The following is a 23,374-nucleotide window of genomic DNA, read 5'->3' on the forward strand; positions in this document are numbered from 1 at the left end:
TAAGAGATAAAGAGAGAATAAAGTAAAAAGAGAGATTTATTTTTTGCTAAAAATAAAAATGACTCAATATCTTGAAATTTCTCAAAATAGAAAAATGACTTTATTAAAGTGGAAAAGAGGGAGTATATAAATTAGACTTGGAATTACGTATTTTTTAGTAACACAAGTGTCTAATGGTTTAATATATGGGTCATATTTTTTGTTTACTAATAGCGTCAACACTGAGGTTAATAATCTCTTTTCAAATTGTTCTTCTACTTGGATCGGAGGCGGAGGCGGCGACGTATTCTGAGATGACCAAATCTCCCTGCACCCGGAGATGATCCCTCGAAAACAATTGGTAAGTAGCCTGTTGCACCTTCATATCGCTTCTGGATCTGCATATCGCAATCCAAAGTAACAGTAGGTACATCAAGAACGGGGAAGTCATGCATATATATAAGACGGCATATGATACCAGCTCGAGAATGCAGATATTAGACTGGAAAGTTTTTGAGGTACCTGAATAATTTGCTCGTTGCTTCGTAAGCAGTTCCTACCTACGATGCAAACAGTGCCGCCAGAACCTCCACCGGTAATTTTTGCACCATACAAAGTTCCCTCACCCTCCCTAGAATGTTTGCTGTGCTGCATTACTTGCACTAGCTGGACCAGCCTGTCTGTCCCGTCTGAGCCGAGTCCACAAGCACTGTAGCTATAGTGGCACTGTTTAGCAGATCAACACCACAATCAGCAGCAGTTGTGAAGACATAATTTGACTGAAACTTATACTCCGATAATCAAAGAGAAAATATGCATTAACATTGAATGTCTAGCATGCTTAAAGACAAGAATTCGAACGAGAACATCCAGTGGCATAAAATATAAAGGTACCTGATACAATAATTCTCCTAGAGCAATCAACTGATCATCTGAAGTTGCAGATGTTAGTAATGCTTTGAAGGCCTGCATTCGAACAAAAACCCTCGTATTATTAAAGGTCAAGATGATTAATACGAGAGATTTCCACACCATAACTCACATATGGTAGATTATAAGAAGACCATATCTCATGTAATTTCCAACAATGAATTCTAAACAAACTTATTGTTTTTATACGACATACATAATAAACTAGGATCGGAGAAGGTTTACCCAGAGTGTTATGTGTTCAAGGAGACCTTTAATTTTACTTTACCTTGACGCGGAAATTTTCGTATATAGGATGCCTGGTGGCTGCTCTAACTCCATAATTTCTCTTTGTATCAATGACTGTGACCGGATCATTATGGTCAGCATAATTCCCCAAGAAAGCTTCACCGAGTATTTTGTCAGGAAGTTGATTAACATAGAGAGCTTCGTATCTGATATCAACAGACCAAAAATGATAAACTGGTTACATATGACAAGAACAGCCTCATCATTAAAAACACACAGAGAAGGGAGAAAGAAATGCATATAGAAAGTTCAAGAAGGGGCAGAGTGATTCGGAGGACACCGATTATATTATGGGAGACGAGTGGATAGGCCTATTGTTTACCTATGCGGTGACAAGTTGCATAAGTATTCCAAGGAAGCCTCAGTTTCGAGTAGTTCAATTCCATCTTCTTCCAGATCATCCGACGTCACACCATTTGCAGTAGACTGTGATAGCAATTCTGCAGCCATGGATTTAATAATTTTTCGACCCATGAATGCTCCTATTCTGACAGATCCATAATCAGCACCACCAACACTGCCAAATGATACACCAGTTCAGTAAGATTCGCACACAGACAAAGATTAGTTAGAACATTTCATTGCCAACAAATTAGAGGTCTTTCTACTTTTGTTCTAGCCGAATAATGGAATTCCATTTTAATGAAGGAGATTAGATTTATTTCGGAAGAGGGAGTGACGCATAAGGGTTATGCGTCGTTATTAATGAAACGCAAAACCCTTATGCGTCTTTGGTTAATGACGCACAAGGGTTATGCGTCGTTGAACGACGCATAAGGGTTATGCGTCTTACCCTAATGACGCATAACCCTTGTGCGTCACACTGGTTAGTATTCCTGCCTGTCACGCGGGTGACCCGGGTTCGATCCCCGGCAACGGAGCATTTTATTAAGTGATTAGTATTTGATAAAAATGAGTTATTCTAAACATTTGTTTTTGGCAAATACATATTACTCTTATAAAAGAATTAATTAAAGAAGTTAATTGGAATTATTTTACGAATTTGATAGACACTTCGCATAAGCTTCTTTTGTTACAAACATGTCTCAAATAATTCATTTGTATAATGGCTTTGACTTGGCCAAGCTCCATTTAAAATGAAGTAGTATTAAATCATAATAAATGAAATCTAACAATTTTTGGAGTCACCGATGTTTTATCTATTTCAATGCTTAAATAGACTCACACAAGTTTTTGTGTCATATTAATGCATTTATAAGATATTTCGCATTATTTTTTTTACACATTGTGGGAATTTTATTTAAAAGAGGGCATGCTTTTGATTTTGTTTCAATGGAATCAAACTTCATAATTTTTATTAACTTCAGAAATTAATTATAGTATTGTGGAATAAGATTAATTATGAATTTAAGTATATTTCATTTAATGGTTTTGTTATAATTATAGTTACTTTTTAAAGTTTGTGTTGATTTTAAAGTGATCGAGGGTGATAAACATAGACAATAAGAGTAATATGTATTTGTCAAAAATAAATGTTTAGAATGACTCATTTTTATCAAATACTAATCACAGAATCACTTAAACCCGGGTCACCCGCGTGACAGGCAGGAATACTAACCAGTGTGACGCACAAGGGTTATGCGTCATTAGGGTAAGACGCATAACCCTTATGCGTCGTTCAACGACGCATAACCCTTGTGCGTCATTAACCAAAGACGCATAAGGGTTGTGCGTTTCATTAATAACGACGCATAACCCTTGTGCGTCACTCCCCCATTCGGAATAAATCTAATCTTCTTCATTAAAATGGAATTCAATTAACATGCTTTACCAAAAAAAGAATTTTTCCAACAAATTACTTTAAGGAGACAAACAACATAATTCTCTATCAAATAAATTACCTGTGCCGGATTCCGGAATCAATTCCCCAAAATCTTATATGACTAGGAATGTCCACGAGACCTAATACCTCAGCAGGCTGCGAAAAACAGTCAAGTAGCAACTAAATGTCTTTTCTTTACAATCTATTACTACTAGAGAAGATACATTCTTCCCCATGAATCAGGTCAAATACCTGACAAACCATGGCGAGAAGTTTGTTAGCTTCACCGCACGCAGAAGCCATCTGATCCATGACACCGCACGGAGCTCCAACTACATGATTTTCCACCTTCCCATGACAAAAAATGCAAGTGTGAGGATTGCAAAATTATGAAAGTTATAATATGTGTCTTGGTGACTGTGCCTGTGATGTTCACGTATTAAACCTTTTGGCAGAGTAAAGCAAGCTGTCTTGGCTCGATATTCAATCCTGACAAGCACAGATCTCAACAGTGTTAACATATACAGATTATAAGGGCAAAAAGCAGCAGAATCATGGGCGGAGTGTTGATTGCTAAGTGAACGAAATCAACTATTTCTTCTCTAGTTGATAATGTAGTCTTAGATACTCACTTCATATTTTTCTGAAAAAGATTTTTTTCAAGATATAACTAGGTAAAGTCTAGTACAGAAAAATAAATAAAAAAGAGACTACATATAGCTCATAATGAAATACATTACTAAAATGCCATATTTACACGAGCGCACACACATACATCGTAGTGTCACCTCCTACCATATTCTAATGATTAAGTCCAACTAGTTCAGGTAAAGCCTAAGTGTGATCAGGGAATGGACATTAAGAGAAGCCAGCTAATGATAAGATATAACTGAGAATGGTGAGCACCATGAGAAGCGGCAATTGCAGACATGGTAGCTACCTCCACAGCTGCAGAAGAAGAGACACCTTTGCCTTCTGGTACAGCAGAGGATACCTAAAGGATTGATCATGTTACAATTCAAAGTAAATGACAGGTATCACCAGAGCATATAAAAACACAACTAGCAAGGAATTATCATCCATATACACAAACATGTCCAGTGAGAGTTAAATGCAGTGGATATATATACTACATATTATGAAGTAGATTTTCTGATGGAAAATTGTACCAGCACTCTAGGAGTATGATAATTTTTATGTTGAGCAGTTGCAGCTTAAATACAAATTCGAGGTAGACATTGGGAATTTGGGATGGGAAATTGAGTTAGAATTCACGAGTATGATAATTTTGTGCTGAGCTTTGCAACTTCTGAAGTGCCTTATTTATTGTAACAGATAGAATCCTCACAAACATGAATTGTCAGATGAAATCCATATACCAATAAGACAATTAATGATTAAGATGAGAATAAGAGCAAGCAATCAACTCATACTAAAAGCAACACATACCAGAACACTGATACTATTCTCAAAGCGCACGCCCAGTTCTTTCATCAGCACAAGAATGGTCCCCGCAACATATGCGGCCCATCTAGGTCCATAATATAGTGAGTTTATTGTATAAGAGATAATCCAAAAGAAGACAAAAGCATATAGTATAAAACCTTTGGGATGGATCCCGAGCAAAGAAACTTCTGGCGTTTTCATATGACATTGGTTGCTCGCCATCCATAAAATCTGACAGATCCATGTCAAAAGTAGGACCACGATTGCTTAACTCTGACCCATATGAAACCTGAACAGAGTAGGATTTAAAGAGTAAGCTATAGACATGAGTGTTGACGACGACAAAAGAAAGAAAAAACAGACCTCTAGTGTTAGCTACAAATCCTTTATCAATTATAAATGAGCTCGTAGAACTTCAGAACAATGGTATTCACATACAATTTGAAGAACAGGAGTTGGCCCTTGTCCCTTAGCATTCTGTCGAGCCAGGGCATGCTTCCACAATCTCTGTTTAGATGGATGGCACGTTTGCACGGCAACATGGCAAGCTTCTCTTGTCGGCATCTATAGACATTTGAGGACAATCAGCAGAAATATCATAAAGGCAATCAGGCAGAAAAACTCTGGTAACAATAGTAGTTGCATTTCTTTTAAATATACATCATCACTGTAACTGATTGATAAATTTTTGTGCATAAGAAAAAATGATGCAGATCTTTAAGAAGAATGATCCAATAGAACAATCTATAATACAAATTCAGTTTTCCTGGCTTCATGGATATTGTAGTCTTGGGGAGGGGAAGGAGGGTCAGTGGTTGAAGTGTGGTTACACACCTGAAGGACAAGGCTTCCAGAGTAGTCAGCGATTCCACCCATAACATCTAACCTTCCAGGTGCTCTTGCCACAAAAATTTCTTCCTGCTCTCAATTTTAACAACCAAATGTCTTAGCTCGGGTACCAGTGCAGGATATAAGTACATGAAGAAACATGTAATTTCTGTCTACCAGATATATATGGATTAAATCTGAAGTACAAAGCATGGATTCAGAAAATACCTCCCAGTTAAAAAGACCTGCAGCAGCTTTTCGTTCCCTCTTTTGGAGCTTCTCAGTAATTCCAGAAACAAGTATAACATCAAGTTCTGATAGGCTCTTCAAGAAAGTCATGGTATCTGAAAGACCCATACAATCTCCGTGAAGAATCTCAAAATCTTCTGGGTGTCTAATAAAAGTACACGAAAATGGTAATTTTGAAATCTGTTGATTGGAAAAGAATAACGAGGAGCATGAGGGAGAATGACTAACGATGGCTTGAAAAATGTATCTTCGCTCATGAGAGCAGTAGGAGAACCAGTGCGGAGACCAAGTTCGTTTTCAGCATTTGCGTACCAATCTGGGATGCTAAGATCTCTGCCCGGAACCCTTTGCAATTGATACCCAAGAACAATAGCATCACGCAATCTCCGCGACCCGCTAAACTAAACTCAAGCAAAAACGAGACAAAATCCACTTAGCAGTTCAACCTCATCAAAAAACAGCATCTCTCGAATAAGAAAAGAAAAGGCTCACCTTGTCTGCTGCATAACTTCTACCAAATGCTGTATCTTGCAAAATTTTAGCTGCAACCTGGAATTTAACATTAAATCAGATTCATACAGTTCCATATATGTGTGCATGAAATAATGATAAAGAAGCAAGACCCAGTGATATTATATTCATTATTCTTTAGTACATGATTCATAGTTTCGTAGATAGACAAAAACTGCTTACCTCACCGCCGTTTATGCCCCCCTCATAGCTCGGTTTTAAGCTAATAGCATGTTCGAGATATGGTCCCCAATGTCCAGTTAATAGGTCCCTTCTTATCATCTCAACGCCAGCTTGATAGAACTAAATAAGAAGGACTGAATTTTATCAAATCTGGTGAAGCTAAGGATACCCTTATTTCAGATATAGGTACCAGGGTGTTGTACCGCTGTACTGAGCTATGAGATAAAATGTTTCAAGCCAACACCATAAACAAAACTACCTCTAGCATATTTCTTAAAAAAGGTTCTTCATTGAAGTAGTCCCGGCGCACAAAGACAAATGGAATCTTGTATGCAAGGGCCTCACTAACTGTTCCATATCCAATTTTGCCTGAAATATTTTAAAAGAATTACAGGTTTAAATGCAACTTTACTTTAGCAACACATAAGATATGAACTGAAGTTATATGACTCACCAAGCATGCAATCAGATGCTGCTATCAAGTCAGGAGTGTATGCATCTTTTGCAAGTTTCACAAAATTTGGAGGAAGTTCGAGACTCTCAGATGCACCACAGACCTGAACTAATCAATATTTCACCCTTGATTCTGGAACCCAATTTACATAAAAAAATCCTTGAAATTTGGGTAAATAGCAAAAATAAGATACCAGACAAAGCCAACCGCTAGGCAGGAACTCCTCCTTTAAATTCCAACCCGAGGGCTGCAAATAGTCACCGTGCAATATTGATTAAATGAATGCAAACCAAATAGGGAGAGGTAAATGGTATGAATGAGTAAAATGGTTGGTATGGTACCTGTCCACCAAAGTTGAGAATGACAGTCTTCACATCCTCCCTAATCCCAAGTTCTTTCCGGATCTGGAATAGTTTAGAGAATATGAATGCGTAAAATGGTTTATCTGTTAACCATTAATCTAGTCACAAGTTCAAAGATAAAAATCTTTTGTTTACCTCCTCACGGGGCTTGTGCAACCTCCTCACAACCAAAGGTACATCAATTGCATCACGAAATGCAGGCACTGTAGTAAAACAATGGATATGCGATGGAGAAAATAAGTTCAATTCTCAAGCAGTTACTCATGGAATGGGAAGGACACACGGAAAAAAGGGAAAAAAAATAAGATAACGAGTTTAGTGTTGGTGTACTTGGACAGTATCCTGGGAGACGGATAAGAAATTCACAATGCGAATAGTCCTCAGCAATCTGGATCACCCAATTTAAGATAGATTAGAAACAGAGCAATAGAAACCAATATCTGCAGAAAACAAAATTGCATTACAGACATTCAATGAATTCTAAGAGGTTTTGTGCCTAGATAATACATAAAGAAGGGTAGTCACCTAAAGTAGAGTGCAATTATCTAATAAGTAACACACCATAGATTGTGATTTAGCATTGAGATTCTCATAAAGCAATGCAATTACAACAGTTTGAACACCAAATTCCCCCAATAGAAAACACGATATGAAGGAAATTGTTTCACCACGAAAAACAATAAAAACTAAAACCTAAGCATAGACAGCATATGTCCTTGAATCTTCTCATTTTATTTCATTCCATCCCAATAGTAGCTCATGCTTTCAAATAATAAATATTAATCTTTAAGATTTACTAACAGCTATTTTGACACTTCATCAAAACTCATACCTCCTCACTCAGAACACGGGCATGACCAACTAGTGTGCTAGACAGTACTAAATATATCATGCAAAATTTACGAGTCTGAAAACTGATGGCCCCAAACAGCTATTGCTCACAGATTTACCAGAAGTAGTATGCTGTGAGTCTTCAATTATTACCAACACCAAATTTAAAAAGACAGGTCTGGCACATATAGTTATATTCATAAAAAAGCTTTGCTACAATTACCTGCCAAACTATGGTCCGGTGGTGATGACCAGCTGCCATTACATATTCAGCATAGATGAAGTCCCAACTGCCAACAAAATTTTCCAGGAACACAGCTTAATTTCAAGAAGAGAATGAATGTGGCTTTAAGGGAATCCAGCTCAGGATGTGGTTATGTAAAAAAATACTATAACTACAGGAATATGTAAATCATGACAGGGAATTTGTGAGCATCTTTTGCAATTCATAGGCAATATTAACAGCAAGGGCAGGTCAACAGTATTTCCAGCCACAGCATACACATGCAACCAAGAGATAGAGAGATTACCTAAAATTGGTGACACAAACAGAGCGTATGCCAGCATCAGCTGCTGCTCTGCAAGCAACTGGAACAACATCTGACACCTACACGTAGACATATATGGAGGATAAATAGGTAAAAACAAAACAGATCTGATTTGAAACAAATCCGCCACATATTCAAGATTAAATCCCTCTGACATCAGAAATTTTTCCCCCCTCCAATTATGTGTTAAAACAGAAAGACAGCCCTTCTTAAGCAGGACTACAGGAGAGTTTAATATGATGTCAATTCAATTCATTCTTGAATCTTTAAATCACCAATGGTAATAGTGAATGACTATGTATTGATGTATACCATGTGAAATAGATCAGATTTTATATATAAAGGTGTCTAAGGTATGAACTTTACCACAAAGTCTGCCTTGATGGATTTCAGCCACTGTACTTCTGTAGCTAAAATAGTCTCACGAGGTACTACAGCCGTCTCAGAATACTGAAAAATCAATACAGCAACAAGAATTTAACATGAAGCGCGATAATTATGTCATGAACTCTGCAAAGTGATAAGCAATACCTTTTCCAAAGATGCAAGGCGATCAACTGTCAGTGCATCTGCTTGAACTGCTCCACAATCTAAGAGCACCTGTATAACAAGACAGTTGATATCATCAGAACTAAAGACTCATGAGCTACTTCCGAATTATAAGCTATTCATCATGAACATTGCAGAAGAGCAAACATACCTTCCGTAGAAAGAGGCGAGGAGACTGTATTTCAGTTGTGAAAACATAATCTGGTGCACCAGTGACCACATGAACATCATGCCCGGCAAGAATGAGATGTCGAGCAACCTATACAAAGAAAATGCAAATTCATAGTACACTCAAGAATGAGGTGAATCCATCACATTCCTATTCCAAGTGGAATAGAAATTCTAGAGGATCACAATACAACTATGCAACTTATTGCATGCCCTCTAAGAAACTGGAGGTTGAAGATAAACTGATAAAAGAAACAGGTGACTTTCCAAGGATGCAGGAAAATCTGTTTTCCGTGCATATTTTGAGGATTATAAAGAAAAAAGAGATTGAAATAAGTATATACTCCACCCATCCCATTCAAGATATCCACCTTTCCTTTTTAATTTGTCTCAACCAAGATGGCATCTTTCTATAGCCAGAATAGAATTTGTCTCTTCTTCTCTCTTCTCATTAAAATATTCACCTACTATCTTTTTCTCTCTACTCTATTACATTCAACAACTCAGCCTAAAATGTCATAGAAGATGCCCAAAATGGGACAGAGCGCAGATTGATTTGCACTAGAAACTGACATAACAATGTTCAACACTTAATAATCATCTATCTGCCTAGAGATTTTACTTGCATGACCAAATTATCATTGAAATGCGCCAAATAGAAATACAGTACAAATTAAATGAACAAGCAATTCCATCAAACTGCTGATTGTATTATTTCATAAGTACGCCAAAGTAGAGCAGAAACGAAATTAACAGCAACAATCGAAACACACACACACAGTGAGAGAATAAGAAGGAGTGAGAATGTGAGATAGAGACCTCGACAACGCGGGTGGCATGGCCGAAACCATGGCCAGTGACATAATAGGCAAAAACTAGCGGTGGTTTGGCAGAATCCTGTGCTACCATCTCTGCTGCAACCAACAATAAACAGGAAGAATTTCCCCAATCTGAGGGAGGCTGATAAACGAAACCGAGAATCTGGGAATTGTGATTATAAATAAATTTGAAAGAGAGAAAGAATTAGAGTCAACAGAGTTGGATAGGATCGCGGTAGGATGCCACGTCAGCTTTCGTTGTCAGTCAGCCCCATGATTTTATCCAAAGTTTGTTGCTCTTGCTTAGGGGTGGAAAATTATACCGAAATACCGGACTTACCGTGTCGGAAAAATATCGAAAATACCGATTTTTCGATATACCGCATATTCCGGTACGGTATGATACCGTACCGCAGTGTTTCAGTACGGTAACGGTATCAATTTTTCTATACCGCGGTATACTGAATCCACGGTATACGGGTATACCGCGGTATACCGAATCTACCGAATATTAATATTAAATATGTTATAATATATATATATTACATCTATATATATATATTATATTTAAAAAAAATTAAAAAATAGAATTCTCTAAAATTTTAAAAAATTTAAATGTAATATATATATTATATTTATATATATATATATAGGGATATATATATATATATATATATATATATATTACATTTATAAATATTTTGGATACAATAGGTTTTTTTCGGTATACCGTTACCATACCGCCTACCGTTATTACGGTATGGTAACGGTATCAAAAATTATCATACTGAATTTCCGGTATACCGAAAATTCGGTACGGTATCGGTATGAAATTTTGTCATATCTTAATTTCCGGTACGGTATGCGGTATGACACGGTCCTTACCGACCCACCCCTGCTCTTGCTCGACTCGAACCCCTCTCTGCATAAATTGGATTGAAATTGAAATTTTATTAACTTCAAAAAATCTACTTATAAATAAATCAACGATTTTAGGGTATATGCATTTAATATTGCACAGTAGTTTGTGAGATTGAAATATGTAAATTGTTGAATCATTGTTTATTTAAAGAAAATGTGACCTGAGTGTTTAAGTCAGAATAAAAGGCGAATGAAAGATTTATTAGAAAGGAGTAATCAACTTAAATATAAAGTCCAAAACTGAATAGTATAATGCAAATTATACATTATTTATTTGTATATGAGTCATATGACAATGTAATGTGACAGTGACACTCTGCGCAACTTGGAAAAGCTTAAATGGGGAAGTTGAAATCCAGATTTTTGAGATGGGCCTCTATGTAAGTTGAGCCCAGTCCACCCGGGATTTTGATGCAGTACTAATTTATTTTTGTGTTTGTTTGATACCAAATTGCAGCAATTTATCAAAAATAATTTGTCGTCAAGAATTATCACACCAAAATATATACTCATATACGATATTGTATTATTTCATATGTTAATTAATAAAATTATTTTATTGTACGTTTTCACAAAATATTTTGTGTACATTGTCAAAACATCCACTTATTAGATCATCAAAAGTCAAAACAATATCTCTACCAAAGGAAGTGAGTAATTTGACTCTCCTTACCATTATTTATATTTATTTTAGTTAGATTAAAAAGTAGAGAGCTTGTGTTAAACGAAGACAAAATTGAAATTATAGCAGTGTTTTACCATAAATTCTGAAACAAGTTACTTTTTCAAAGGAAATTAAAAAGAATAATTAATAATCTCCAAATTAAATAGTGAAGTGGAAAACTTCTTCGGTAAATTTTGAAGGCCTTCTGACCCAATAATTGCCTTCTATTTTAAACATTTTGCCATATAATTTAAATAGTTATTCTGCTTTAGCTTTGATTTTTCCTTTTTTATTTAAAAACCTCTCCTAAATATTTTACTATAAAACGTCTCTGACTCGATCCGCACTCTTTTTCCTTTTTTTATTTTTATTTTCTTTGTAACAGTTTAATTAAATATACGCAGCCGCAAAATGATTAAAAAACAAATTCCATCCGCTAAAGAAAATGGAAACGATGCTAAATGCATTACTATCATTTATCAAAGCCTTGCAAGTCAAACACCACTAACGGCATCCACAATGGCACGTCCGATGGCACGTCCGATGCATGCCATCATCTCCATCGTCCACACCATTGTGGGTGTCCGTCATCGTCCGCGCCCTACGCCCACGCCCGATACATAGTCCGCGGTTGAAGCGAGGACGATGGCCTATCGTCTGCGCCATTGTGGGCTCGGCAGACGATGGACTATCGTCCGCGCCATCGACCGCGCCCATTGCGGGATCGGCGGACGATGGTCGGAGACGATGCCACGCGTTTTTTAATTTTTGTATAAATACCCCTACCCCACCTTCATTTGTAACGTTTCATTTTCACGATTTCACTCTCGAAACTCACATTTTTATTATTTCGACGAAATGGATGCAAGTCCCAACAGTCCGATGTTTGGGGAGGCGCGTTGGCCGGGTACAGAACCCGACGAATATTAGCCGTTCGATGCCAACGCACAGTACGATCCTGAATTCAGCACGGAATCGTACGAGTTGTCTGACATGGAGCCGTCACCAAATCGACCCGTCGCCCCCTCCCGACACGCCGCCGCCGCCGACGACATCATCCTTGACCGCCGCCGCGCCATCGCCGATCCCGATCCCGGCCCCGAGCGCGACGGCCGCCGCGTATGAGTCGTTGGCAGCAGCCTCAATGGCGAAGACGTTGTTGCAGACGCACAAGGCCCTCAAGAAGTGTACGGACCCAGTCGAAGCCGAAATTCTCCGGGGGTTGATCGATGAGTTGCGCCGGAAGTTGGGAATTGCGTAGATTAGCCAACTTGAATCGTGTAACTTTTGTGTATTTATTAATGCAATATTCGCCAGTTTTTGGTTACTCGTTGTGTTTTTAAATTAGTTTGCATTATATATTTGAAAACATTTAAATTAATTAACAAAACAATATTAAAACATATATGGCGCTTCATTGCAGGTGGGAGGGTAGGAGGATAAAACTGGGCGCCCCATTGTGGATGCCCTAATAAAATTTAACAAACACACACAATAAGAACACGTCATTAATTAGTAGTACTCTCTGTTCATGAAAATTTGTCACTCATTTACATTTTCATTTTCATTCATCCGTAAAAAATTGTCACATTTCACTTTCTTATATTTGGTAGTGTGGACCTCATATTCAAATAACTCATTTTTACTCATATTTTGTTATAAAACTATATAAAATTAGGACTCACATTCCATTAATTTTTTCAACTCATTTTCTATTATATTTCTTAAAACTCATGCCGGATCAAATGGTGACAAATTATAAGAGATTGAGGGAGTACTATTTAAGTAATTATCACGTTTCCTCGGGAGATGCAAATCAAATCAAATAATTTACTTTTATATTTAGAAAATATCAATACATATTATAATACGTTAAATACACATACTATAATCAAATTTACTGATGCATTACTGTGACAGAATATAACTGGAGTAATAAATTAATTTATTGGTATGGTGGCTCCACCTAAAACCACTGATATATTGTGGGGTTTGAGTATGTAAATCATTAACACTATTTTCTTCAACAACAACCATGCACCAAATTCGTGGTGATCACACGTTGTAATGAAACAGGCAAAATAAAATGTCTCTTTAGAGGCCAATAGGTTGTCTCTCTTTGAGCAACCTTATCTTTGAGGCCAATAGTTTGTCTCTCTTTGAGCAACCTTATCTTTGAGGCCAAACCCACCCTTTTTTTTCTAAAGAATCCACTTCCACAAAGTGACGACACATTCTTTAATTGTTGTCGTATTTGTGATCATCTACTTTTATAAAGTTGAACAATGATTCATCCAAAAAATTAGTACAATTCAATATCTAAATCATTGATGCAATAATGGGAATTGTTTCGAATGATTGAGTTTTCAACAATACTTTCTCAAACTATGCATCATTTAAATTAAATAATTTTATACAAATTTTAGTATTGAAGATACTAATGTTATTTAAATTTCGATGATGGCACAAATTCTTACTCCTATTTTAGAGGAGAATAAAGACACAATGTTCATATGCTTGGGGTTCATTTATTATTATGCAGATTGGATCCACATCAGTTTCCAATATTAAATCCAAGAACACTATCAGTCTATCACTATCTTTTGGTGGAATTATATACTTGTGGAGTGTGGTGACATTGAGGGTGCGTAACATTTAATTTGTCGTTTTTATTTTAATTATTGGATGAAATGCACATCTTCGTCATTCATATACTTTTAAAATATTCCGATACTATATTTTATTTTCATATATAGGAAACCGTACTTAATTAGCAACAGAAAAAACAACTCTAAATTTGATTATATAATGACTATTCAGCCTGAATTTACATTGTTCATTTTGTATGTAGCTCAACTAAAATTAATACTGGTAATAGTAGTATATTTTGTCGTAATATATGCTTTTTAGTATAATAGTAGTATATATTTGGGTCGAGAATACTTGCATGTTAGCATTCCCAGTAAATTTAGTAGCAAGAGGCACGTGCCTTGCACGGGCATATTTTTAGTCTTTCTTTTTTGTCAAATTTGATAAATTTATAATGGATAATCATGAAGATATTTCTTGTATCCACATTGATAAAATGAGAAAATGAGTAAAATACAAATAGTGAACATAGAAAACATCATACTCCTACAAAATATTAATGCTTACTCCCTGTCTCATTTCTTGACGACACGGATTTTAAGAAATGTTAAGAAAAATGAGTGGAAAAAAGTTAGTGGAATATGAGTCTCACTTGTATATATTAGTTTTAAATTAAATGTGAGTGAAATGAGTTAGTGGAATGTGATACTCTATTATCATTTATGGTAAAAGTGAACCGAGACTCCTATTCGTGGACAAATGGAGTATATGATAAGTGGTGTATTTACTATTTAGCCCAATCATTCATTTAATGGTGCAAACTGTCGTTGCCTCCGTCATCCATCGATGAGGTTCCAAGCATATATGCATATGGTTGTTCTCAACTTCGGATTCGATGCAAGCAGAAGCGATTACAAGGTTGTGAGAATCTCCTATTTTTATGGCGGCAATGACTATCTTTTGCCGCCACGCATTGCCGCCACGAGTTGATGTTTATGCTTTAACGGTGGGGAGCTGGCACACAGTTGAAGGTGAAATCCCCCACAAATGTGTGGTGGAGTACTTTTGGTCTCAGGGTCTTCATCCACGGCAATGTGCACTAGGTTGCTTACAAGATTCTAGGGAATAAACGTGAAAAGGTGATCATGTTATTCGATGTTAGCCGAGAGGTGTTCGACGAAATGCCGCTTTCGGAGGCTCTTGAGAATGAGCTTCCACCCATTCTAGGAATCGTTGATCTTGGTGGGATATTCGTTGTCGTTGAGTACGATGAGCGGGTGTGGGGCACGCGTTGCTCCATTAGACAGATGAGGGTGTATAGGGACGTGGGGTTATGGAGTAAGGGACTACACGATTAGTCTCAATGGTGGAATCGAGAGGATTCTTGGCGCTAAACAAAACAGTGACATTTTGCTTACCGCGAGGTTCGGGGCCTTCGTGGCGTACAATGATGTCAATGGGAAGTATGCATATCTTGGCATCTTTGGCACTAATGACTCGTTCTACGTGGGCACGTACATTAATGATGCACATCCACGTATACACAAATAATGAATACCATTCTACTTTTGATATTAACTTTAAAGAACGATTTGAAATTATGTGTGTTATTTCATATGCGGACCTTGCACATGTATATATCTAGTTATTTTGTCAAATTTGAAAAACGCACGTGCACATTTCGAGTTTTTATTTTTGCATAATTTAATAAATTTAAAGGAAAATACTAATAGCAAAGTGTAGTACTTAACTAAAATTCGTTTGTAAAGTGAACCATTAACACAAGAAACCACTTGATTAACAATTAACACAAACAATCAATCAATTAATCCAACACAATTAATCACGCAGATACACATTGATGGCCACTAATCTCATCATCGTCACCACCACTACTCTTCCCCTTCTCCGCCGGCGTGAGCACGACATCGAGATTATACAGCACCGCCACCATGGTAACGTTGCAGAGAAACACGAGCACGGGCCCAAAGATCCACAGCATCAATGGCAGCGCAGCGTAGAAGATGCGGTTCCCGATGGTGTTGAGCGCTAACCCTCGGTCGAGCAGCTCTGCCACGTAGGCCGGGGTGATGATGCCGGTGTCGTCTTCGTCGGCGGGGCAGTTGATGAGGAAATTGACTTGGTTGATGAAGCGGATGGAGAGGGAGTGGCAGATGAAGGAGAAGAGGAAGATGAGGAGGAGCGACGCGTACTTGAGCGCCACCATGAACTCGCCGTGGGCGCCGTAAACGTTGTCGTTCAAAGGCTTCTTGATGCTGTACGTGCTGCTGATCACCGCCGCCAGCGCCGAGGACATCAGGATCGACGTCGTCGCCATCAGCGTTGATCCCATGATCGTGTTCCGCAGTGTTTGGACGGCTAGGATGTTCTTCTTGTCGTCCTAAATGGAGAAAAAAGTTTAAGTAAATAATGATATACGATCATTCAATATATTAGAGACTAAATAATACTATTAAAAACTAAAATATGTTTTTTTTCCCATTTATTGTTAAATTTTGAAATTTTTAGAAATGATAGCAAACTTCCAATGTTGGATATTGTGAATCTTAAGAAAAAGTTCAAATATTATTGAGACGCCAAAAAGGTGGGATGTCATGTCATTGTTAGATCTCTAAATTTATTCGACATGCATCAATATCGTCTGAAATTGTGAGCTCTTATTTTTGGCTAATTAACGAACTACACTTGGGATCTTGTACCTAACTAACTATAATGTCATTTGTATCCCGTTTTCAGTTAATTAATTTTAATATGTTGTGATTTTATTTAATTTTACAGTTATTGTTAATGAGAATTGATAAATCTAATTAGGGTTTATAATTAAGAGGAGAAATAATTAGGATTTTGTTGGAGAAGAGAAATCGTGGCTATACACGCACGACGCACTAGAGTTTGTCCCGTGTATTTGCTAAGCCAAAAATATAAAAGGAAAGAATTACAACTGTACAAATATATGACACCCTAGTTTCGTTGAAATTATATTTACCAGAAATTGAATTTCACACCACGAAACATGCACGCCAGCAACATTATAAAGTGAGATGACGGCAAATAATTAAAGTTGTTAAAGAAAACGATGAAACTGTTGAAAATTAAAGAAACTCAACAATGAATTTAAAATAACAGTAAACACCAAAAAACACTTAATGCTGAAACCGAATTGAGTAAATATTTCCAAAGTTGTAGATGGCCGAAAAAATCACATTTTCCAAATACATTTTTAAAAATAGGAAACTAGCTAGCTAGGTACCTTCATGATGGCGGCGACCCAGAATTTGCGGGCACGAGCATTGGTGCCGATGATGGTAGACAACGGTTGGGTTCGGACCTTATGCCAAAGCCACAGATGATATCCCATCCATATCATAAACCCCAACGGCACCAGTATTGCATCAAGATAACTTTTGCTCCATTCCATTTCTCTTTTATTTTTGTGTGTGTGTCACGCTTTAATATTGCTTGCTCTCACTGGAGGTGGTGGGGGATATATATAGAGGGTGGGTTTCTATATAAATAAAATATAGTACTAGTAATTTACATTAGTATTATATATATAGTATAGGGATGTGGAGTGAAATGAACTTGGACTGAATGTAATGCAGAATCCGAAAATATTGAGGTGAAGCACTAAGCACTCCACTTTGAGAATAAACTAGAAACAGGGGTCTAAATCATGTGGGAATTCTGTTATAATTTTCTTGTCTTTTTCTACCACCTTTACACATATACATATATACATTACGGCGAAGCCAAGATTTTCATATTGTAACTCACAAATTGATATGATAACGATTCAAGAACACGAAGATATAAGTGGTTCGGTGTAAGTCTACGTCCACTGACAGAATGAGAAGTAATTCATTGATGATCAACTATGGATACAATGAAGAAGAACACTCTCATATCGAATACAAACGGAAACTATGAACACTCATTTTCTCTCCCTCAATCTCGCTCGAAACACGATCTGGTTTCGAGAGCACATAGCACAGATTGCAATTTGTATTCTCTTTGATGAAGTTGTTCTCTCTCACTGATCTATGCGGCTTGTAGCAATATTTATAGGAAGAGTAATTCGAGCTCAATGCTTCAAGATCAGTTTCAAGTAACTGCATCTTGCAACCGCTCTTTTCTAATCGTTGCAACTGACTTTTTCTGTTGCAAACTTCCAACCGCCACCCTTGATCAAGTTACTTCATCACTGAATCCCCCTGATCAAGTTTCTTGAATTGTTGGAGTGTTTTATCAGCTCAAAATATCCTAACACATTTCATTACACTATATTTAATGATATATCTGCGCGTACATTTGGCTATATTTATCAGATACTATATGACACTGCCACTATGATCTTGACATCTCTCAGATGTGTTCTTATCTTTATTAAATTCACGTTAGTACAAAAATTAAAAGTATCAACGTGTAAATAAACAAATTTCGGAACATTATAAGATAAGTTGATAATTTGATAATGAAATACATATATAGCTCCGTCGATATTAACTGATTTACATTCCGTCGTTAATGTAAAGGGTTCGATCGCTAACTTCGAGAATAGACAAACTTCAAATCATTAGATCAGTTAGCTCTACTTTTCAAAATGCTTATAATTAACGAAATGGTCGCCGGTAATTAAAATATAAAATAAATGGTTTCCAACTAATTAGAAATCAAACATCAAAGTCGATTGGTGTCAAGATCATCCAATGCTGAACAATCTATACAATATATAAATGGGGAGTTTTGAAGAAATTTACAAAATTGCCATTTAATTTAAAAAATTATATTATCAAATTAAAAATATATAATTTAAAGGACATATGTTCTAAATTTGAACAATCTTGTGACTAAGTGGAGTGGGTGGGAGGTTTTACTATGTCAAGTGTGATTAAGTGGAGTGAGAGGGAGATTTTACTATGTCATTTAAATTTGGAGAAATTTACAAGATTAATTATATTAAATTAAAAATGTATAGTTAAAGTCCATTTAAACGTTTTGATTAGAATTCCAAATAAAAATATAGGGAATATATCTCCATGACTTTATTTTTATATAAAAAAAATAAAAATATACTTCTATCTTCAATTGAAAAATATTGATTATGAATTAATTGTCATAATTATCCACTATTACACGATAAAAATTCAGAAATTAATGCTAATAAATATTGATCCTAATATACATATATAAATATGCACGAAGACACGATTCAGTTTCGTCTGTGTCGACATTTGTTTTGATATCTCTCAAACAATAAGGCCTATTTCCAATATACATTATCCGACAGCCTAAATCAGAATAAACTCCAAGAAGACGACGACAATCTCCTCATCAAACCTAAGCACATGAAGACGCCCAGCAGCGGCTGTGGGGGAAGTTTCTAGAAGGCCACTATGGTCTACGACAACGCTGCCATTAAGCTCCACGGCCCCAACGCTCTCTCACCCTTCATCGGGCTGCCAGAGGCGTTGCATGAGAGTGAAGAAAAACAAGGTTTTGATTATTAACCTTTAATTAATGATATATTAAAACTTACGTATTTATTAACCGGAGTTTTGTGTTTTGACTATTTATTGCATTTTAAAACTAGGGTAAATGATCAATTTTATCCCATTATATATGGGGTGCTTATCCGAAAGTGTCCAACCAAAATTAATTAAACGTCATGCAAAAAAAAAAAATTGTCAATCGAAATATTGATGTGGCACCAAAATTACAATATTGGTTATCCAAATTACATGGTGATTACCAAAAATCATGTCGATACTTCGATTGTCAGAATATTTTTGTAAAACACTTTATTCCAAAAAAATAAACAATGGGTAGTAAACGATAATTACCTAAACAATATGAAACTTTTAGGTAAACAACCAAACGATGGGACATATCAGACCCTTACCCTTATAACTAATTTATCTTTACTTGTCCGAAAATAACTTAGTTTTTTCCCTACAGTTGCACGGTCCCTCCCTTTTATTGCATTTAAAAATGAAATTGAAAATGTCATGTTATTTGCTTTTACAGTACTATGTTAAGAGCACGATTCTCTTAACGAAGAAAAACCTGCGATTTCACTCGCAACACACCAATCCGGCGCCCCGATCGTTGGGGTCGGCGGCTCAATACGTGGCTGGCGCGGAGAACTTCCTCCGTCGGCAGTCTTCAAGGTTTGATAAGGAGTATTGCACAAGTAATGTGGGCAAATTATATCTTCATTTGAATGAATAAAAAGATAACAATCTATCCTATTTATAATAATAGAACTACTACCCTAACTTAATGAACAAGAAACAAATATAAGAAAAGAAGATATGCAAATTCCTAATATATCTAAACTAAATAATAATAATAGGCTCGTAACAACTCCCCCACGGTTAAAATCCACCTTGTCCTCAAGGTGAGAACCACGGAGCACGATGACGGTTGAAAGCAACAACTTTGGTGAGGCTTCTTCTCCTGGATCAAATACAGATCGAACAGCTGGATGTCTCCCTTTATCACCTCCATAAAAAATCAACGAAGGTAGACTAATGTGGTCGTCCAAATTCAACGCTAAAACGAAAAGTTCTGCCACACATTCCCGAATGCTTACACACGGCGTGTTATTTCGCGGAGGAATCAACCTTGCATCGGTGTCGAGCGATGTTGATCGTTGCTTCCTACTTGTAACATCACCAACATTCAAATCCTTATAGATACAAGCAATTTCGTGGAAAACAGTGTACTCACCACCCCCTTCCTTACCCCAACAATTTTGAACATCATGGGGTGACTCTCGAGCAACATTAAATGATACTATGACCTTCACTTCACCAATAGAACCCTCCTCCTCTTTACTACTATTGGGGTTGCACAGCTGCAAGATTGGGGCCGATTGGGGTGGCCCATCGTCTAACAACTTCTCTTCAACTCCAACTTGATCCCGGCTAGGCAATCGAACCCTCACAAAACTAGGACCAGATGTTATTGATCCACCACTATCCGGTTTTGCAGTCTCAATTGCAGACTTGTACTCAATTATAATATCCTCGATCTCCATTCGCTCTTCTCTTTCTTGTATATTCGTTTCTCGTTCTTCCATCATGGAGCTCGGGATAATAGCTTGTGGTTGCAGATTAGAGGCCGCAAATGGGGTTGTCACGGGCAGAGGGTGCGAAGGCTGGAAAGGTCTCGGAGCGGCACAGGGTAGCAGCTCCAAATACAGTGGAGGATTGGGCTGTTGTGGCTGGCGATCTGATGGGGCAGCGGTGGCGTCGGTTGGTAGTTTTGGCGGGGCTGCTTTGCGACAATGGTTGCTGATAGAGGTGGTTCGAAATCCGGCCTACGATTTGTAGACTCAGTGGTGTGGTGTCGCGGTGGAGCCGATGAGTAGTGGTCGTCGGAGGGTGGAGCGGCCGTTTCCCTGCACAAGGTTTGTCGTGCTTGTGATGGGGCCCCACAAGAGGGCTGGCACAGCCGGGGCTGGTCGTAGCGCTGGAGACCGAGCTTCTGGTGCAGTACAGGGGGATCGTCCCACGGCTGACGGACTGCAGACAAGTCCCAACATGTAGCTTGGCGTGCCAGGTGACCCGGCTGGTGATAGGCTGGCTGAGTATACGGGTCGGTGCGGGGGATAAACATGTCGCGGTTCCCTCTCTAAGGGCGCTCGTTAGGGAGCTGTTCGCAATACCCAGAATTGCGGTTTCGAAAATGCTGACCATAAATCGATGCGCGACGACACCTGTGATCGTCGTATTCTGTCCCATAAACGTCGGGAAAATCATAAGATGGTTCTGGATTGGGCCGTGGTGGCGGCCGAAACTTCTCAAGTCTTCGGTCGTTTGCATCCAAAAGCGACTCCAATTTGTCGAACCGCGCCATGATCTTCTCAAGCCTTACGGAGGAAATATCGCCCGCCCCCGTGATGTTGCGGCAGAATTGCTCGATTCCTGTTGCCTCGAGCCCCTTAGCGGGGGCATCACTTCACCGTTGGTGTGGCGACCGCGGCGGCTCTCCTCCGGTAAACGCACCTCGGGGTCACTCATACGACAGGGCAGTCCCGGATCGAGTGGGCGCAACTCCCTGAATTGTCGTTGCCGTCGTGCTCGCTCCGATTGCACCGGCGGTGGTTCGCGCTCACGAGTGTAGATGTCAAGCAATCTCGACATTATATCAATTGAGGCAGAATCTATTGATCAATGATAAAATTCCTTTAGAACGAATGATCACCTTTTTCTGCTTCAATTCCTTTCACACGCCTTCTGTCCAATGTATAACGTGACGTTGGTGGTTTATTTGGGAAGTATGGATGATGAAGACGGAGGATGCTGAGCTCTGGATGAAAGCACCAGTTGTTAAGAGCACGATTCTCTTAACGAAGAAAAACCTGCGATTTCACTCGCAACACACCAATCCGGCGCCCCGATCGTTGGGGTCGGCGGCTCAATACGTGGCTGGCGCGGAGAACTTCCTCCGTCGGCAGTCTTCAAGGTTTGATAAGGAGTATTGCACAAGTAATGTGGGCAAATTATATCTTCATTAATTTGTTGAATGAATAAAAAGATAACAATCTATCATATTTATAATAATAGAACTACTACCCTAACTTAATGAACAAGAAACAAATATAAGAAAAGAAGATATGCAAATTCCTAATATATCTAAACTAAATAATAATAATAGGCTCGTAACATACTACTACAATTTTTTTTTCACGCGAACGTTGTTTGCAATAATCGATTATTGTATCCACTTAATAATATAATCTCTAGTGGGTTGTTTATAGTAGAGATTAATTTAATTAAATGACTCATAGTTTGAACTTTGTAACATTATAAGAAAACATTTGAGCGAATATGGAAAAACATAATTAGCAAAATATTTTTTTGTGCACATTAATAAATGATACAGGTTAGGTTCAAATCTGTACGTATAATTATGCTTAGATAATTGAGAATCAGAATTTAGAAATTTGGCATGGCCAGGATCCTGATCTAACTGATTCAAACAATATCTTTTTACGTACTTAACTAAACAGTTTTTCTCCAAATCTATCCTTATTAGCATATTATTAATAAAATAGACATATCGTTTCTTATTTGATCACAACAACACATGCACATATAATACCAGTTTACTTTTGATATTAACTTAAAAAAAGATTTGAAAAGATTAGGCTAACCACTAAAGTTTTTGCACTTGATTAGTGAATAGGAATCCACTAATTTTGCCCCCCCCCCTTTTTTTTGTTTTAATAATAGATAACAAGCTCAGA

At 37.5% G+C, this 23,374-nt stretch overlaps 2 protein-coding genes across 2 annotated transcripts; both read right to left on the minus strand.

Annotated features, from left to right (window-relative positions):
- Positions 1-74: 74 nt before the first annotated feature.
- Positions 75-10,141, minus strand: LOC121785029 (L-arabinokinase-like). Its single transcript, XM_042183358.1, has 29 exons — positions 9,928-10,141; positions 9,092-9,199; positions 8,923-8,991; positions 8,758-8,841; positions 8,374-8,450; positions 8,067-8,133; positions 7,343-7,400; positions 7,148-7,215; positions 6,992-7,054; positions 6,844-6,897; positions 6,651-6,753; positions 6,456-6,565; positions 6,197-6,316; positions 5,996-6,052; positions 5,732-5,904; positions 5,483-5,648; positions 5,261-5,344; positions 4,865-4,990; positions 4,585-4,715; positions 4,430-4,511; positions 3,887-3,974; positions 3,426-3,469; positions 3,233-3,328; positions 3,060-3,136; positions 1,520-1,714; positions 1,178-1,343; positions 874-945; positions 502-705; positions 75-377 (listed from the first exon to the last, which is right to left on the minus strand). Exons 1-29 carry the CDS (start codon positions 10,015-10,017, stop codon positions 255-257), a joined length of 2,955 nt encoding a protein of 984 aa, XP_042039292.1. The 5' UTR covers positions 10,018-10,141; the 3' UTR covers positions 75-254.
- Positions 10,142-15,846: 5,705 nt separating this feature from the next.
- LOC121783907 lies at positions 15,847-17,595 on the minus strand. Its single transcript, XM_042182092.1, has 2 exons — positions 17,372-17,595; positions 15,847-16,501 (listed from the first exon to the last, which is right to left on the minus strand). The coding sequence occupies exons 1-2, from the start codon at positions 17,537-17,539 to the stop codon at positions 15,944-15,946; spliced, it is 726 nt and encodes a 241-aa protein (XP_042038026.1). The 5' UTR covers positions 17,540-17,595; the 3' UTR covers positions 15,847-15,943.
- Between the last annotated feature and the right edge of the window lie 5,779 nt (positions 17,596-23,374).

This window comes from Salvia splendens, chromosome 21, assembly GCF_004379255.2.
Source record: "Salvia splendens isolate huo1 chromosome 21, SspV2, whole genome shotgun sequence".
NCBI classification, from domain to species: Eukaryota; Viridiplantae; Streptophyta; class Magnoliopsida; order Lamiales; family Lamiaceae; genus Salvia; species Salvia splendens.